A 20,256-nucleotide genomic window follows, 5' to 3' on the forward strand; every position below is an offset into this window, starting at 1 on the left:
ACTACTCTGGCTTTTTTTAGATAGCTTGGGTAGACTCCATTTTCTATCATGAAGTTGAAAAAATGGGCCATATATTGACCGATATGCAGGCTTATCATTTTTAAAAACCATGATGGGATTTGGTCATAGCCGTCGGCCTTGTGCGATTTCAGTTTGTGGATGGCTACTTCTACTTCGTATTTGGTCGTAGGTTCAAGCACAATTGACTGGGATATCGATCTCACCTCTGACCTGGCCGACACAGGTTTTGTAATAGAAGAAGCAATATTTGGGCCTACGTTACAAAAATATTCATTGAAGTGATTCGCGATGGCCGCCGGGTCTGAAAGTTTGTTTCCGGTATCCGAATTCACAATTTCCGAAACAGACTTATGGCCTTTTTTTCGATGTAGGAGAGAGTTAAGTCCTGACCATGTTTTTCGAGTGTCCTTTATGTGCGTTATGGTAGAATGTGTGGCTTATAAATTAGATATCAGATTTGAGACGTAGCCAGATGAGGCCGGAGAAACCACAGAACTGACTCCTAGCGTGCTCTGTCCTCCAGAATATTGCGGCGAGGAGCGACTTCTTCTATCTTGCTTTAACAGAGCTGCGATATGCGAGTCTCACTTCTCCGCAGACGATATAATTGTTACCGGGAAAAAGGCCAGATTACGCCAGGGCGCATTGCCTACCCTGAACCTGCCCAAGCAATCAAAGTCCACAAAAGAAAGTACTAGTAAACCCCCAAAATTCCGGCCAAAGCCAAAAATTTATTCGTCCATAAAAAAGGTTATGGCTGCAGCATCATCTCTACCATTGGATTGCAAAGGTATAGTAGTCCTACTAAATTCAATTTGGTATAACCAACATCATCTTTTCTTAATGATAGCAAATTGGCTAATCTATATCGATGGCAATCATTTAACTGTTGAAAAAAGCTGCAATTCAATCAGAAGCATTATTCCAGAGCTAAGGTACGAGATAGATCGATATTGTGGATCAGTTCTAGGCTTAGCAAAAGTTTCAGCAAATTGATTAGAATTGTGTACTGCACCACCCTACTGAATTGTGTACTGCACCACCCTACTAACAAGATCATGAAAATTTATCACAGAATTACAATTGATGAGTCTATCAACATAAAATTAGTTGAAATTCATGGGTGGCAAGTTGCTTGTGACAGGAGTATAATGCAATTGGCGTATTGCAAATTGGACTCATGGTTGAGTAAGTTTGAGCAATTGGTAGTGCCAAACGCACACGCTAAACTGCAAATGTATATAGGAGGATTGAATAGTCTTGCACCATGTTCTGGTGGTCAAAATCAATGTCATGGAACCCAACAGCATCCAATTTTGACATGGGATGGAACTAAAGTTGCGGCCAGCAGCATTTATCGATCTCCAGCCTGCAAGATATTGGGCAAGTACCATCTCTGCTGTAAGGTCTCTTATTTATAACTGAGCTTGAAATCCAGGAACGGCAACACACGAGGGGATATATACATGTGAAGAATGCCTTAGTCATTTTGAACCCAACAATTCCATTGATTGGCAGGATCCTACTGCTCTGGAAGTTGAGGAATTATCATCAGATGAGCACGTGTCTCTCAGATGAGCAGGTGTCGAGAGACAGTCTTTCGTATGACTTGACTTTGAGCAAAGTTTTGAAATAAATTTCAAGTGATCGGTGTCGTAAACTAGTAATGAATACACGATGACTTGATCCCAATACTGCTCTTTGTACAGGGCGCGAGTCGGCATTCCAGTGATCATGTGGATTGGCAGCAGCTGTTCAGCGAAAACGAATTGCGTAATGCTTCTGTTGGCAAATATGGTCGCAGATTTCACCCGGATGTCATTCGGTGCGCTATTGAGCTGTTTTCCAGATCTCCATCAGCATACAATATGTGCAAGAATCCAAAATAGTGACATTACCATCTGAAAGAACCATACAAAATTATAGGTGAGTACCAGGATCCCGTAGCCTACTAACTATTTTATGTAGAAGTAGCAGGGCTACAATTCAGTTTAATAAAGAACAAATGTTTTCTAATCAAGTACACAGCAAACGTTATTTTGTGTGTGATAGAAATCACATGAAACCAACATCAGGATTGAACCTTGCGGCTATCAAGGACATTGAGCAGGTGATGCACACTCGTACAAGTCTACCAGCGTACATCACTTTGGATGAAATGAAAAGTATACACTGAAACCGGTACACATCCTTTGGAAATAAATAACTGAATGTTCAAATTTAGTACGCGAGAATTTGGTGGTGAAAGATGGAAGACTAATTGGGTTTGTGGATTCTCCATTCAGTGAGAAATGTGAAATTGCAAGTCACATACTGGGTAATTTATGCTATATATCATGCGTCAACAATAACAATTAAATCAAGCTCAAACATCACAGTGATCTATGTCCGTACAGTAAGAAAATAAATTTCATTACCTGTTGCATGGTACCCGTCTCATGCCATGACGCCTGGGGATTTATCATTCTACTTCTGGGACGTCCTCTATGAATGCGAAGCAAGAGGCTTAAATATACATGCGGTGGTAGCTGATGGGTTGTCGGTAAACCGAAGTTTCTTCGGTAAACCGAAGTTTCTTCAAACTGATTGCTTCGGTGCAAAAGATTCCTCTCGAAGGCTACTTTACCGCACCAAATCCATATGCAGCAGATCGTCCAATATTCCTATGCTCTTATCCTCCACATCTCATCAAGGTCTGTAATGCGTAGATCATGGATTTGAACAGTTAATTATATGTTTCAACTTCATTCAGACGACCAGGAACTCGCTATTCTCTTCCAAGCCAGGTGGCTCCAGATATATGAATCTGCAGGGGAAAGACATTTTGTGGGGGGATATAGTGAAACTTTACGAGTTGGAACGATCGAGTATCGCGCTTTACCAGTCAGGAATTACCCAGGCCCATGTGAAGTTGAACCCTAGAACCAAAGTAATCTGGTGCAATTACATGTAACCATCAGAGTAGTAGACCAGCACCTTTCCATATAATTCCAGATGAATGTAAGATTAGCAACAGGCATATTGAATAACAAGGTTGGACAATGTCTCAAAAAAAATGGGCTATGAAGGTACAGCGGATTTTGTGCTGATGATGGAGAGGTAGGCAAATTCCCCTCGGTATACTTGTGCAGAATCTGAAATTATAGTCATTTTGCAGGTGGTTCAACATTGTCACATGCAAAATAACATACCCAAATGCCAGTATGGACGATGAGCGAATAACTTGGCTCAGGGAATTTTTTGCGAAAATTCTAGCATGGAAGGTTAGATGAGCATTATCGGTCAAGTTTGGTATATTCATTGCACAACTATGTGCAGAGAGATTCTGAACGCAGAAAAGAGCCCAAAAGAATGATGGCAACGCCCACAATGGAAGGGCTTATATTTACATCAAATAATATGATTGGGCTATGGGATCGCCTACTAAAGGAAATGCCAAGAATCGCTCTAGGCACCTTTACTCAAGATGTTCTTGAGGCATTTTTCGGAAATCTTGTAAGACGTGATTTGGCATCTACATGTATGTTTGCGATAATTAATTTTTTCCATCACTCAGAGACAACTTGGAAGGCGGTGCCAAAATCCAGACGTATCGCAAGTCGCGTACAACATCCACCACATGACGCAGAGGCGGGCATTGAAAAGATCTGCCGAGGCCATCATAAACAATAAATAAATTTGGCGTTACAGTACCTTTCGTCTTCCAGGGATTGATCTTGGGAATAGGATATAGCCTTTATGTCCAAAATTTGGAAAATCTTGAAAAGTCTCCGTGATTGTGTCTAAAAAAAACAATAATTAGCCTGAAAGAAGCTTACAAGCTTACAGAAATGCCGGCAAGATTTCGGTCAAAGCGTTTGAAAGTAGCTGCTCAAGAATGGACGTGCCACCGACCATAGAACGGCGAGAAGACTAGTAATCAAATAACCACGGCTCTTGATTGGCTAATCTGCTATGCTCCAATGATCACGGCAGCAGCAGCAGCTTGCTGATGAGGTGCTCATGCTCAAGAAGTCTGCTACCGGCAGGGATTCTGAGTGTGCATATTGTTAGTATTTTGGCAGGTGATGATTTAAGATTAATTCAGGACATGTTGAGTTACGAAATACATGATGAACAAACAACACCTGCTTCACAAAACCATTTACAGCATGACTGCTTTATTGTGAACGAAGCGGCTGTAGCCTACATGCCGTGCTTTCATCGAGGAAAAGCAAATGCGCTTATCCAAGTGGTGAACGAATTCCCCGTTTAAGAAGGGATACATCATCAGTGAATACAAATATAAAGCTTGACTGTGACACTATACTTTGTGTGATCCTATTGGACCCAAGTTGTAGTATATAGCTGAAGTTTTGAAGGTTCTAGGGATCGATTGAATGGGCCGGTTACGCTTGGCAGTTATACTGACAGCAAATTGAATTCACTTATAAGAGTTGTCAAAGTCCTTAATGATGCTGCAGAAAAGAGGTGTGATGCTGCAGAAAAGAGGTGTCAGGTAAGCACAGGCTATGCTGGATATGATATCTAACCTACGCTGGATACTATACTTTACAATACTATGCTTTTCTTCACACCTCTTTTCAGCGGGATCAATAAGGAGTTTGGCATACCATGTCCAACATAGCCAGTGCGAGTATGCGTACATTACCACCTCTTTTCTGCATACATTACCACCTCTTTTCTGCATTATCATTAATGACTTTAACAACGCCTACAAGTGCATTTAATTTGTTGTAAGCATCTGATAAGTGCCAAGCATAACCGGCTGATTCGGCCGACCCCTAGAGCATTCAAAACATCACCTATATACTACAGCTTCAGCCCAATAACATCACACAACTTAGTATAGTGTCATTGTTAAGCTTTATATATTTGTATTCACTGATGATGGATCCGTACTGAAACGGTGAATTCGCTCAACACTTGCATAAGCGCCTTTGCTTTATCTCGATGAAAACACGGCATGTAGGTTTCAGCCGTTTCCTTCACAATAAAGCAGTCATGCTGTAAAAGCTTCTGTGAAGCAGGTGTTGTTTGTTCATCATGTATTTCGTAACTCAACATGTCCTGAATTAATCTTAAATCATCACCTGCCAAAATACTAACAATGCGCATTCAGAATCCCCGCCGGTAGCAGACTTCTTGAGCCTAACGATTTAATCACGTAACCATCAAGATTCAGGAAAAAAAGCTATTTTTGAACAGCCCTAATGTACATAGAAGAAAAGAAAATATTATACTTTGAAGGAACCGGCATATTGGTAAAAACGAACTTCATGATCAATATGAGAACCGGCATATTGCTAAAAACGAACTTCATGATCAAGATAAGATACAAAGGCAGAGTGGTAAAATAACATGGACTACAAAATATAAAACTAAATGAAAAGAAAACTGGACAAGATACACATATTTGGAACTTCTACGGACCCCCAGATGTCGGAAGGGTCCAGACAGAGATATAAGTTACTAACCAGGCGAGCTAAGCAAGTCGCCCAATGCGACAATTATATGTGGGGAAACAATCACAGAACGAATTGATGCGAAAAACAACGCAAACTTCACGCTAACGCCAGCTTCGAAAGTGTGGAAAGATTTTATAGAAATGGATTTATATGGAAGTGGCATATAACCCCCATAAGCGCGTATATACCGGGATCAAATCAAAACAGGCAAGAATGTTGGACCGAATATACGTCTCGGGGGACCTTCTCATGCGAAGCCAATCGCGCTACAAGTTGAACCACATTGCCGACTACCTTCTCACAACTAGTAAAAATCAAGCAAATCGAACGAACAAGGCGTGGAAAGGACAATGGAAGAACGACGCACGAATATAACACGACGATAATCTGCATGCATAACTAAAGAAAGTGGTCGGGTTTAGTGAATCGTCTGTTCCGTGAGTAGTAGGATAAGCTGGGTTCGGTACGCACCAATCAAATTACGCCACGTCGCACGAAGAAGTACCAGTACTTCTATACTTAACAACTCTGAAGGTTAGCACAGTTTGTGGTATTTGTATGCAATCGAAATTTGCGTGCTTCTCGCTTACCTTGTGATAATAGTTTTCCTTTTCTATATACTTTACAAGATTCAGGGTCGATTCCTCAGATGTTGGTTAACGCCTGGTCATTGATTAGCACCTCTATTTGATCACGATTGTGCTCCACAAATCCGGTCATACTAGCCAAATTCTGCTCGAGGAGAGTCAGAGACGCACTCTTCAGCAACAGATCAATATTACATAAAGAACGAGAAATTTATATCAATGAAAGCCTCACAAAGTCAAACCGTACAAGATTCAATGCCTGTCACAAGTACAAAAAAGCCAATGCATTTAAATACATTTGGACAAGACATGGAGTTAGCTCGGTCTTCGTCATTCTTTTTCAGGTAGGTAACTCCATGTCGAAGACCGAGCAATGTCAATCAAAAATGATGAGGACTTATCAAGGTACAACATTTCCCTATAATACGAAAAAGTGGATCAATGATGATGAGATTGTCTGATAGCCATGCCTATTAGGTTTCCTTGCAGCTTCTGCCGACAACCCTGTAAATCAAATCAGAGAGCTATTTACTGTGATTTATGTGATTCTTGGCTCCATCTTAAGTGTAGTAATTTGACTATTCTTCAATTTAATCATCTTGGATCATCCGAAGAGAACTACTATTGTTTTCAATGTGTTAACTCCATATTACCTTTTTCTTTGCTTGACAATGTGCAACTTTCACAAGAATACCTTTGGTCACCGAGAATGAGCCTACCTATTGGTACTAGTTATCATAACATTGAAAACCTCAATTGCTTGTTTGATGATAGTCCTTCTATGTTGTTATTACATGCGAATGTGAGATCTCTACCTAGGAACATAGGGATTCTTTTCTCAATAATTTCAGATCTTAGTCATAAACCTGACATAATAATTGCAATCAGTGAAACTCGACTGGCCTCGGTCCTACCATATGAAATTGGCTCAGATGAATACTCATTCATAAAAGCGAACTATCCAAACATAGTTGGGGGAGTGGGGTTCTACATTAGAAGTAGTATCCAATTTCAAACTATCACTGAATTTGATCTAAAACTAAGAAGTTGTGAAGAACTTTGGATAGAGACCCCCTTGATCTGCAACAAAAATAGATCTAATATTGTCATAGGAGCTATCTATAGACACCCCCACCAACCACTGGTTCAGTTTATTGAAGCTCTTGAAAATTGCCTAGAAAAGCTTACTGCACAGCATAAGAAATTTTACCTGCTAGGAGATTTCAACATAGACCTTCTTAAAACATCAAATAAATACTCTAGGGAATTAGCCGAACTTATAACTTACTATTCTTGTCAATCACTGATAAATGACCCTACTAGAATAACTCAAAAGACTCATTCGTAAAGATATGATCAATCAGCGACTAACTACTCTCAGCACGACTCTGGTATATTGATCAGTGACATATCTGATCACCTGCCTGGTATATTGATCAGTGATATATCTGATTACCTGCCAATATTCTGTAAGATTGCTATAACCTCTCCAGGAGGTAAACCAAATATATCTTTTGTTCACGACTATAGAAGACTCTCACTTGATTTGTTTACATCCGAACTTACTGAAGCATTAACTGACCTACAACCCGTCTGCAGTTCCGAACCCAATAACATTAACCAATGCTTTTACCTCATTCATTAGTTGTATTAATTCACTCTTGCACAAATACGCACCTCTTCGCAAACTAACGCGCAAAGAACGGCGGTTCTCGACCAAACCTTAGTTCACTCATGCAATCCGTAAATCTATAGCACTCATGCAATCCGTAAATCTATAGCAACTCGACGTAAACCATATAAAAGTCATTTTTTATCAGACAATGCTGATAAAAAATACAAAATACAAAAAGTACACTAATATTCTCACCAAATTGAAGAAAAAATCTAAAAGCAATTATTACCGGGACCAATTCCAGAAGATTCAAGGGAATCAACAAGAAATCTGGAATCTCTTAAATCGATTATTCAAAACCTCCAAACCAAAAAAATTTCCATCGAAAATTAGTAATGAAAATGTCCTTATTACTGCTGAGAAAGACATATGCAATGAGTTTAATAAATATTTCGCGAACATTGGAAAAAATCTTGCAGATAAACATGTGTTATCTAAAACCTACAAGAACTACCTAGGTAGGCCCCAACCTAACTCAATTTTTATTGAACCAACAACAGAGAATGAGATCATCACAATTGTGCACAATCTAAAAAAAAACAACTTGGCAACAGGGCCTGATGGTGTTCCTGTTAATATTTTGAAGGAAACCATATTCATAACAGCGCCAACCCTCACTGTATTGATTAACAAATGTTTCGAACTTGGGATCTTTCCTGATTGTCTCAAAGTAGCACGTGTGACTCCAGTTTTCAAAAAAGGAGATCCACTCAAGTTATCCAACTATAGACCAATATCAATATTACCATTTCTAAAATTTTAGAAAAATTAATGCTTATTAGATTAACCAACTTCACAGACGAATTTAATATATTATCTAAAAAACAGTTTGGGTTTAGAGAAAACCACTCAACCTTGCATGCAGTAATTGACAGTGTTGATAACATCTATCAGAGCTTGTTTAAGAAGCTATCAACCATTTGTGTTTATCTAGATCTGCAAAAGGCATTTGACACTGTCGATAGAACTATACTACTAGGCAAATTACATCACTATGGATTTAGAGGAGTGATGTATAAACTATTGGAGTCTTACTTGAACAATAGAAGTCAATTTGTCAAAAGTAACGAATTTTCATCTGATAAATCAATAGTTGAAATGGGTGTACCACAAGGATCCGTTTTAGGTCCCTTCTTGTTTTTGATCTATATAAATGACTTAAATAATGCCTCTGACTGTACTATCCAGTTATTTGCAGATGACACATCTCTGATGCTGTCGTCGAACAATATAACTGACTTTGAGTCCTCTTGCAACTCAAACCTGCAAAAAATATTGGATTGGATGAATAATAATAGATTAACCATAAATACGTCAAAAACTCACTGTATGCTCTTTGGAAGGAATTCGAATAGTAACATTGATATAAGGCTGAATAGGGAAAGCCTGATTCTACAGAAAAGCATACATTACTTAGGTATAGTTATTGATAACAATCTGACATGGGGTGAACATATAACCTCTATTTGCATCAAGCTATCTAGAACCATAGGTATCATTCGAAAGTCACGTTTTATTTTACCACAATCCACAAGGTAATGATTTATCATACCGTATTTCACTCTCATCTAACTTATGGTATCATTCTCTGGGGATTATGGTATCATTCTCTGGGGATCCACATGGGAGAAACATTTGAATCGAGTTAGGAGCCTGCAAAATAAAGCCATCAAGCCAATATGCCTTGCCAACCGTAGAGATCGCGTTAACCCTTTATATTATAATTTAAAAATTTTGAAACTTGATGATATTTATAGATTTGAAGTCGGCATTCTGATGCATAAGTTCTACAATAACACCCTACCTGACATTTTCTCTGACTATTTTACACCTATCAGTGAACAGAGGTTCTGTTATGAATCTGTATATGAATCTGTATTTACCTAAGGCTCATCACAAAACCATTGCCTATCAAGGTCCTCTAATATGGAACTCCATTCCTTCGCATATTAGGAGCAATACTTTATATGTATTTAAAACCATGTATCGTGCCTTCCTTATTGAATCATACAAAAGCTAAAATGTATTTTTAGTGCGAACTAGTACAGGTCAACATATCTTGTTTGTTTCAGACCAGTACAATTTCTGTTCTGTTCTTTTCCTCTATTTATCCTAACATGTGCTCTTTCATTTACCCTGTCAGTCTTACAATTCACTGTTGCAGTACGATATATGTAATTTATAGCCAATCTACTTCGATCAGCTGCAGTAGACTCGATGATCAACAGATCACTTCGCTGCAGCTTCATCTTGCAATCATAATACATATTGGCCAATTCTATGAACTGTATATCGTGTTCGTACACATCTCATTTGCTTTGAAATTGACACTGTCAACATTTTTTGTATGTGTCCGTGATTCTGAAGTTTATGCTTTTTTTTTTTACTGTTTTGTTATCTTGCGATGATGAATAAAAAATTCTCTCTCTCTCTCTCTCTCACAGATCGTGATCACCGGTAATCATTGGTTAAAAATTAATCATCGAAGGTTGCTTGATTAACTTGGTGATCACTGATCGCTGCTATTACACCATAATATGAGGAGCCATTGTTACGGACGGTAATGGGTGGCATTGTTACCGGAGGTGGAGGTGTGTTACGGGAGGTATACGGAAGACATATTAAGGGCGGTTTTCGGGAGGTATGTGGTAGGTATGGTACGGAAGATATATTGTAATCATCTTGCAGTTGTTTTCCTAAAACATGAATTATGGTTTTGAGACTTTAACTACATTGCGTGCTCCTTTCAACAGAAATATTTGAAAATTAAAATGAGTACCGATACCGAACGTACAGAAAATATCACGGCTGCCGAGAAATCCACTCATATGGGTATTGCGGAGCAATACAAGGATATCATTGAAAATAAGGCCACTGACGGCACAACTTCAAAACAGAAGGTCGCCGTATGGAACAACATTGCGGTTAGTCTCAATGGTGTAACTACAGGCGTAAAGCGATCACCTGTCCAGCTGCAAAACCTGTGGCGAAACTTGAAATGGAAAGCGAAAAAACAATTTGCTCAACAGCGACTTTACTAATTAAGGACTGGTGGTGGCGCCCCCGCTCCTCCATTAGATGACACAAAGCAAAAAATAATTAGTAAGTATTTGTACCTACCGCACGAATTCATTTCACGTGAAACAAATTATGACAACTTTATGCCATAAGAAGTATAAATATTACTGAATAAACTACCATTCGCTTTACAGGTATGATACCGGTTCAAATTGAACCTATGGAAAATGTTTTCGACTCCGATGGGATTCTCGGCAGCAATCCCATAAGCCGTTGTCCACCAATGGGTAATATTGTAGTAGGTTTGTTGTTACTGATTCCTTACTATGCTCATATATCAATGGTATTAATCGTCGTTACACCATTGCATTACAGTGCCAGCCGAAGCTTTGAGTCGTTAGGTCAGAGTACTGACCCAACAAAGATTATGTTATACCTTTCAGAAAATGTTGTCGGGTTACGATGGATGAGCATCATATGCCAGCATGTTTTTCATTATTTTGATGTGATAATGATATGCCGTAAAAAATCTTCAAAACCGCAGAAAGAGTTACATTAATATATGTTAGCAACGGACATTTATATTCAAATATATTTGTAGTTTGACATATCGTCTATCAACAGAAATGTCAGTTACATTGCATAGTGTGGATAATATTCCAAGCGAAAACTTTGCAACAGATCATTGTAGCTCTGGTAAGATCAGTCCCTGTCACAAATTATATTCAGCTATAGACCCAGTGACGGTTTTGTATTCTCGCAGTGAACACTGGTATGGCTGATTGCATTACTCCAAGTGTAGGCCTACTTCATGTTGAGTCAACACCTGTACGCAAGACGAACAAAGCTCATTGTCGTGTCGGAGGTCAGCTGTGTTCTTCTTCCAGTACTTGAGGGAATAAGAGCTAGAATCAATATTCAAATCGACAAATCCTTTGTAATAACAGAAACATCTCGCTGCAAAAAGTTTTTGGTAATGGCTGAGAGCGAACACGATATGAAGATGTTGCAGTATCAGATGCAAAGAGAGATCAATGGACATGGCTGAAGAAATTCAAGAGCTTAAGAAAAAAAATATTGTTGAATATCTATGAGTGAATAAAAAATTATGGTTCATTAAATCGATTCATTCGTGTTATGTCGCCTTGAAAAACTGTAGAAACTAACGCAAACAGGAATATAGTATGAGTGTGGCCTATATATAGTCACAAAGTATGGTACAAATCCAACGCATCACTATGTGAAGTGGTTTGCTACGAGCTGATTTCGAATAGCGCGACCCGATACAACGTTAGGCGGGTCTGTAGATCTAGATGCATACGTTGGTAGGTTTGGGTTGATGTACGAATTTACATCAGTCTCAGGGTCGTCGATTTCTACTTCCCTACGGCTTATTGCAAAGTTATGCAAGCATGCGGTTGCAACCACCACGGTCAAGGAATTCCGAAGCTGCGTTCGTAATGGAATCATTAAGACAGCGGGAACAAAACGCAAACATCCTGTGCGTTCAGGAAACTCACAAAGTCAAAACGCACCAGCTCACGACATGGGCAACAAACCAAGGTTACAAGCTTACCTCAACGCACTAGATAAAGACGATGAATGGAAACCACAAAACGAAGAAGACCCCAAGCACTATTATCAGGGAACGGCAATCCTAGTTAAGGAAAGCTGGCTCCCTAACAATTCCAAAGTGCAGCATGAAATTATCTCGACGCACCGTGCACAGCAATTCTATACATCTAGAGCAAGAGGAGTCGATAGCAATTACCAACGTGTACGCTCCACCATCAGGTAGGTTAAAACAACCAGACTTTTATAAGGAATTAACGAGCAAACTAGAAAACCAACACACACGAACGTACTCGATTATTCTAGGCGATTTTAACATCGTAACAAAGGCGATAGACGCCGAACGCTCGGACGCTTACACCGAAGTCCCAGCATCGACCGTCTGGAAGCAATACATCAAAGTTAACAATGTCATAGACATATACCGATGGAAGTTTCCAAGTACAAGAGTATACACGTCGAACTCTCCAAAAAAAAAAAACGAAGAGTAGACCGAATATATATAGGAAAAGACTTGATAAGCGATGTAAAGAACATAGCTTACCAGGTCAATCCAATCTCGGACCATACGCATTATGTGGAACTGCATCTGAAACCAAAACACTTGGAAAAGTGGGGAAAAGGTAGCTGGAAAAATAACACAGCACGCCTAAAACATCAGGAATACAGAGCTTACATACGCAACGAGATCAAACTCTTCGAACTAGAGAAAGCATGTTATCCAAACATAGGTCAATGGTGGGACGCCTTGAAGAATAAAATCAGAATAATGTCAATCCAATACGGCATAGAGAAAAAACAAAACAGAAACGCAAGAAACAAGAGAAAAAAACAAAACAGAAACGCAAGAAACAAACCAAAGAGTGAAACTACTACAGAATCCAAACATAACAAATGACACGAGAAATAAGCTAATCAGGGAACTAAAAACCCTGGAAAAGGCAAAAATAGACTTCTTAATGAAGTCGGAATATAAAAAGAGTATGGAAGATCAAGAAAAACCAACAAAACAGTTTTACGATCAACTGAGAGTAAAACAAAAAGAGAAAGAGTATCACGGAGCTCACCGACAACAACAAAGAGCAAATACGTGGAAAAAATAACATCCTCACACCCGCGTCCCAAAGGAAGCATCGACAACATGGTCAAGGACCTCGAAAAACAAATCCCTCGGGAGCAACAAGAACTACAAGACCAAGTAATAACCGAAGATGAAAAATAAACTGCACTACGCTCGCAAAAGACATCAACGACACCGGGACCAGATGGCCTTTCGCCAGAATTCTATACCGCTTTCTTCGAAAGTCTCAAGAACAGTCTCTTGGAAATTTACAACAGCGCGCTATGTTTTACAAACATACCAGAAACTTGGGGCGAATCGCACGTGATCCTAATTCCCAAAAAAGGAGACATGCAAAGCCTAGACAACTGGCGTCCAATATCGCTTTCCAACTGCGACTACAAAATCATGGCAAAGATCCTGGCAAACAGGATCAAAGATTCCATGACGCACATAATAGGACCATCACAAAAATGTTCGATCGCGGGACGTCAGATATCTGATGTCCTAAGAAACGTAGCCGCAGCAAAAGAACTAGCACAACAGAGAGGAACACCTTTACTCATTAGCAACTTCGACCAAAAAAAGGCTTTTGACATGGTGTCACAAGAAACCCTCTTTGCTATTATGAACCACCTCAAGTTCGGAAAAAAGACAACCGACTTATTAAAACACGTATACCAACTACTCGAGCAGCAGAATTGTAATAAACGGGGCGACGACCGAAAAAATTAACATCAAAAGGGGCATCCGACAAGGATGCCCGCTGAGCACATATCTATATGTTCTAGCTGCAGAGCCCCTAGCGGAAAGGATCCGGAAGAATAAACTCATTATTGGCATCAAACTCGGCAACAGGACCACAAAAATTCAGCAATACGCGGATGACGTCACAATCCTTACAACCAACTACGAATCCGTGAAACAAACCATAATAGAATTCGAAAAACTAAAGCAAACCACAGGCCAAGAACTGAACATAAACAAAACCGAGATCCTACAAATAAATTCACCGAAAGACGACAACATATACAAAAACTTGACGAGCCTAAGAAAACCCACCATCAAGGTACTGGGCCAGCAAATTGGAGGGAATCAAAACCACCTTAACTGGGACAAGGTGATACAAAAAGTACGCCAATCTTGCACCAGTAATAACAAAACAAACTTAACATGGTACGGCAAGAAAACCATCATTAACACCATCATCGTCCCAAAAATTCTCTACCAAGCAAAAACCTGCCCCCCACACGAAAACACCATCGCTAAGCTAAATACCATCATCTGCAAATTCATGTGGGCGCCCGAAAAAATAGAAGTTATTAGGCGAGGTACTATCATGAGGGCCGTAAAAGACGGGGTTTCGACCTCCCACACATTGCAAGCAAAATCCAGGCATGCAGAGCGGAAAAAATGAAAATCGTGTCATCAATGGATGAGCCAGACCAGTTCTGGCACCACCACGCTATATATTGTCTCGGGTCGAAAATAACAACCATCGACCCAGACCTACAAGACACCCGAGGCCCTAAGAGAGGCCTCCTGAACGAAGAGTGGAGGGAGCTCCTGGACACGCGAGCAGTGGGCGGAGGCCACTCAAAAACAAATATACAGGGCCCTGAGAGACAAAAACACAGGGTAACCCAGACACCCCCAGGCGCAGTGGTCCATGCTACTCTATGACCAGCCTGGGGAGGAACGAAAAATCGCAGGCTACAGAGCTGCGCATGAGGGTTACCTATTTGGGGCAACCCGAAAAAAAGCATAACATTCTCACAACCAACACAGGCGGAATGGCAAGGCTGCACTGCAGACAGTGTGGACACCACCATGAGACCACTGCCCACATCCTGTAGGAATGCAGTGCAGCCAAACCAATCCTTGCCCTTCTCGAAAATCTCATGAGGAAAAATGGAAAGAAAACATCACTACAGAGAGACAACATACTTTAAAAACAAGCAAGAGTTATAATCATCACAATGTACAAAACCCAAATCCTAAAACACCGATTCGTACTAGACCGAACTAACGAAAACGAATACGATAAAGCCAATTTGACAAAAGACATATATAACAGAATTACTGCGACAGCAAAAAAGAGACTCTCAAACAAAACTTTTCTCTGTAGTGAGTTACAAAACCTGAAAAACAAGATTCTGGAGGAAATATCATAAAACCCCTCCAACCTAAGGAAAGGAAGCCTAATACACAAAACAAAGGCTAAAATATAAGAAGAAAACACAATAACCGGTTGACTTTGGTTCCAAACGAGAGTTCGGTAAATCCACCAATAACTGAAAGGAAAAAGGTGGTAAAAATCGTTTCAGGGGAAGAGGGAAGGGCCGAACAAAAACCTCCAAACCGCTCGCTGCGGGCGGTCGGCCTTTTTTGTCCGCAAGTGGAAATATGCAAAACCCACCCACTCTAGCCATTGGAGTATTTGGCTGTATTAAGGTATCGCATCTCTCGCCGCGGCGAGTCTAACCTGTTTTTCAGATTAAGTAGTGAAAGACAAAGTTTGGTATCGCTGGGATACATTGTAGGCTTTCAAACAACCTCACCTGCGGGTTTAACGCACACGCGGCTTCCTTGCGGTCTTACCTGCGGATCGGAGCAGTTTTACCTGCAGTTCAGCACACGCGCCGGTGTCCTTCCTTGTCTCACCCGCAGTCCAAGAATACCTTGCCTGCATTTCGGAACACACGCGGTTGCCGCAATCTTCTACTGCCTTACCTGCAGTTCAAAACTGTTAACTACAGTTCGGCTTACATTGCCTTACTTGCGTTTCCAAACAATCTCACCTACGGGTATAACGCACACGCGGCTTCTTTGCGGCCTTACCTGCGGATCGGAGCTGCCTTACCTGCAGTTTAGCACAAGCGCCGGTGTCTTTCCCTGTCTTTCTTTGAAAGGCAGCTATAACATACACAAATACATTTCAACGACTGAGCGGGCTGAAGACATCGCTATAGACATCGCGGATAACAGCACCGGTACTTCAATTTTGAAATCTTGGAATTTTTAGATAAAAAAGGTGTCGGTGGTTAGATAATCAAATAATTAAGACATTTCAGGCAAAATAACCACAAAAAGATCACTTTTAGAACATCCACAGCCAAAAAACACCAGAAATTAGCAATTGTCAACGGCAAGTTTGTTTCCCATTGTCGAGAACTGACGAGATCATTGAGAATCTGAACTTCGACTGTTCTTACGCAAAGTCAGACAATCAATAGAATTGTATGTCAGAGCCTCAGTCAAAGGCTAAAAAAACAAAAGAAAAATCGCCGGTCCAGGCGATTTGAACCGGTAATAGACCGGCTGCAAACAACCAAAGAGCTGTGTGCTCGAAAATAAACAGAGCTTGGTGCTCGAATCTTTAAGAAGAAGCTGTGTGCTTAAAAGAAATCACAAAATGAACTTGTTCATAAGTCACGGTAGCAGACCTAGGTCTTTTGACTTAATTGGTGATGATCAGATCAGTGCGGAAGAGGTGCTGGATCTGATCCATACGCAAAAGGACCTGAAAAAGTGGAAAAACGAAATGCAATCAATATTTCAGATCTCGTGGAAGGTATTCAGTATAACAATGCAGGAACCAAATCAGAGTAATGGTTTGGTTCACAGCATTCAAGATGTCACCCATCGGGGCAACAAATATGAGATAGAAAAGACAAGGGCACCGCTTACTTATATAAGCATAGGAGCGGTGCAAACTGAAACAAGCTGTGAATAATTGGCAAACTTAATTCAAACTTGGACTCTGCTAAAAATAACAAGAGGATATCATAAAGACACTAATTTTGAAAACGGTTTCAGGCACCTAGTGTATGAAGAATATGTGGAAAGCATGCTAAAAATAACAAGAGGATATCATAAAGACACTAATTTTGAAAACGGTTTCAGGCACCTAGTGTATGAAGAATATGTGGAAGGCATACTTCCACAGTTCATTACAATAGATGGTGCCAAATGTAAAATTTTCCTGCCGTCTGCTCCAAAAAATAATAGCAGAAAATGTTATGTGTGCAACCAGTCAGGACACATGGCTGCGAAATGCACACAAAAAAACTGCGGTTTCTGCAAGTCTAAAGAACACAATGTGGCGGACTGCCCAGAAAGGAATAAGGAATACCCGCCCTTGGCAGAGAAAAAAACAGAAGACCATGCAGAAATAAGCATTTTTGAGGAGACAGAATTAGAACAGATAGAGGAAGAACAAGAGGAACAAACAGATAATGACACAAGTACAGATGAAGACAAGAATAAAACAGAACAAAATCAGGAAAACCTTGACAAAAAACAGGAAAGAAATGGAAGAAGAAAAGTAAGAGCAAAGAGCTCAAGCCACATGCCAAAACGCAATAATGACGCTGAACATCACATCGCTAAACACAAACGGTTTAAACCAGTGATTCCCAAGTGCGGCCCCGAGGGCCGCATGCGGCCCTCAGATAGCCTTCTTCCGGCCCCCAAAATATATTAGGAAATCGATTTATGACAAAAACTAAAATTTATATTTAAAAAAATACTCTTGCTTGGCTTGGCCTCTGTAGTTTTTAATTATAGAATTGCAAGAAAGTTGTAAGTATAGACTGCTAATGTTACGTCACTGCTGTTTCAATGCATTGTGCCCTAACTTTCCAATTGAACGAGCAGTAGCTATAAATATAAATAGGTATTGATAACTTTCAAACCGGAGGAAAATCTTGAAAAATGGTAAATTTTTCCCACTTCGTGGTCGCTTGACTAAAAAAGAAAAAGAGGCTCAATTCCCGGAAAATACAGTTTTTCTTTCACATGAACAGGTGGTTGACTGAAAAAAATGTCAAAGGTCCGGCTCCCGAAATAGCCGCCGTAGCGTTCCTACAGTGCTGACATAATGTATATCAGTAGAATTTGGCCCTATATGTAACTAAAATCCTCAAAAAAGAAGACAAAATCTCAAAAGAAGACATTTGAGCGTCCTCCGAGGACACTTCAAAAAAATCAAAAATGAGGACTAATCATCTTAAAAGAGGGCGTATGGTAACCCTATGGTAACTAGATGTGCAACACGTGACTCACGGTTGAATACGCCGACATGCATACTGCTTAGCCGGCTAAAAGTAGCATAATTGGTAGTCATATAGTCAGGGCCGTAACTGCCGCACCCCAAACCCCCCAATTGAGGGGGGGCGAGCTCGTAGGGGGCCCAAAATTATTTCGTGAATCAGCATAAGTTATAGACTATTTATTGAAAATTTATGCAACTTTTTCAAACATTTTTCGCGCTTTGCGCGATTTCAATTAGCCACTTGTCTCGATTATAGGGTACTCTTCCCCAAGAAAAAATACGCAAGATTTATAGAAATGGGCATATCAGCGTTGAGAAATGGGCATATCAGCGTTGGCCATGACCGCACCACAACGCACCAAGACATATAAAGTTTCAGACCATGTAACATGTGACTCCAAGAAGTGTGTCAGAATGATCGGCAGCGAGAAAGCCTTGGCCGTAAAGGACTGCTTTTATGCTGACCAAAAACTTCGAAATACCAAAAACTTCGTTACATATACAAAACACATATCGGTTTACTTGTCCATATAGGCGCCTAAATGACTGAGACCGAATGTTCTTGTCTTGGCAATCTGAACCTGAAGACAAATACCATCCCGCAGGAAAGAAAATTATATGCCAGTGAAGAAATACCAATCAGAAATCGTGTGATCTTTCAGTTTAGTAGGTTTGGGCAATTCTCCATTTTTTGATATAGCAGAGAGGTCACGAAATAACATCATGTACAGAAGTCATACCTAGGGCTCCGTCTGCCGGAAGATGTTTAATTTTACGGGGTCTGCAGTTTCAAAGACACCTCTCACTCAGCTCTATCGGTAAATCTGATTACGTGGGCAAAGAAGACAACCATGCAATTTCCGATCTTATTCACCGATTTTATCATGAATTATCGAAATATTCGCGCGTCGTGCTGTCTCACTAAACAGTACAACTTCAATTTCGTGCCAACTTTAATTTCGTGGCAAAGGCGAACAACGTGATGCGGGGTCAGTTTATCACCCTAAGGTTGCAAGGGGTCCGGACGAAGTGCTGTTATACGTTCCTGCCAACAGAAATGTTTAATTACTATTGAGGGGGCCTATACCTTTTCAAACACACCTCACTCAGCTCTACCGGTAAATCAGATAGCGTGAACAGAGACAGGATGAAAATTGATAGCAATACATGCAATTCCCGATCATATTGGCCGATTCAGTCACGAAACTAAAGAAATTTCTCGCGCTTCGCGCGTTTAGGCGAGAAAAGCTGATTCACTCTACGGACACGCAATGCTGCAGATAAGTAGCGGTAAACAGTGTACAGTTTTGAAATCTCGCCAGGGCAATAAAACTACTCCGAAATAGCCATGATGACTGTTTGGGTCCGTTTCATAGCGCTAGTATTCGTGCGGCCCCGACCGTACTCTGAAATTCTAAATTTGGCCCTCACACCGAAAAAGTTTGGGAACCACTGATCTAGATGGCCTAGATGTATTTGATCATAATTACACCTATATCTACCCATATACGTGTGTACATGAAGCTTGGCTCGTTTTGTACTTTCATGAAACCAGAAATTAGATAAGATTCAAAACTAACTGGACATGTGAACATTTTTCACACGCAGTTTTTCTGCCCACGATACTTGCCTACCCTACTAGATGAAGCACTCCAACCTGGCTTTAGATCAACCATTTCTGTGATCACACGAAATAATAGCGCGCTGTACTGCCTCGTACCAAAATACTGAACTTTCCTTTTCAGAAACAACAGCTTTAGTTATAAATAAGAAACGCAAGGTTTTGAATGATATTAAAA

The 20,256-nt window shown here is 40.3% G+C and overlaps 1 protein-coding gene and 1 long non-coding RNA gene across 2 annotated transcripts in view; both read left to right on the forward strand.

Moving 5' to 3' along the window:
- The window catches only part of LOC145442727 (uncharacterized), a 309,441-nt gene that overhangs the window by 95,822 nt on the left and 193,363 nt on the right, over positions 1–20,256 (forward strand). The gene's annotated exons all lie outside the window — the stretch shown is intronic.
- LOC145443365 (uncharacterized) lies at positions 2,712–3,744 on the forward strand. Its single transcript, XM_080321340.1, has 4 exons — positions 2,712–3,120; positions 3,179–3,284; positions 3,340–3,516; positions 3,578–3,744. Exons 1-4 carry the CDS (start codon positions 3,077–3,079, stop codon positions 3,695–3,697), a joined length of 447 nt encoding a protein of 148 aa, XP_080177466.1. The 5' UTR covers positions 2,712–3,076; the 3' UTR covers positions 3,698–3,744.

Source organism: Botryllus schlosseri, chromosome 7 (genome assembly GCF_051294905.1).
Source record: "Botryllus schlosseri isolate E-star chromosome 7, Bs_hap1, whole genome shotgun sequence".
Lineage (NCBI taxonomy): Eukaryota > Metazoa > Chordata > Ascidiacea > Stolidobranchia > Styelidae > Botryllus > Botryllus schlosseri.

What these genes read in the sequence shown, in the direction of transcription:
- LOC145443365 (XM_080321340.1), top strand. Translation starts at nt 3,077, where the DNA reads ATGGGCTATGAAGGTACAGCGGATTTTGTGCTGATGATGGAGAG. An exon ending in TTTGTGCTGATGATGGAGAG is followed by an intron (nt 3,121 to 3,178) that starts GTAGGCAAATTC and finishes GTCATTTTGCAG; the next exon opens with GTGGTTCAACATTGTCACAT. An exon ending in AGGCATTTTTCGGAAATCTT is followed by an intron (nt 3,517 to 3,577) that starts GTAAGACGTGAT and finishes TCCATCACTCAG; the next exon opens with AGACAACTTGGAAGGCGGTG.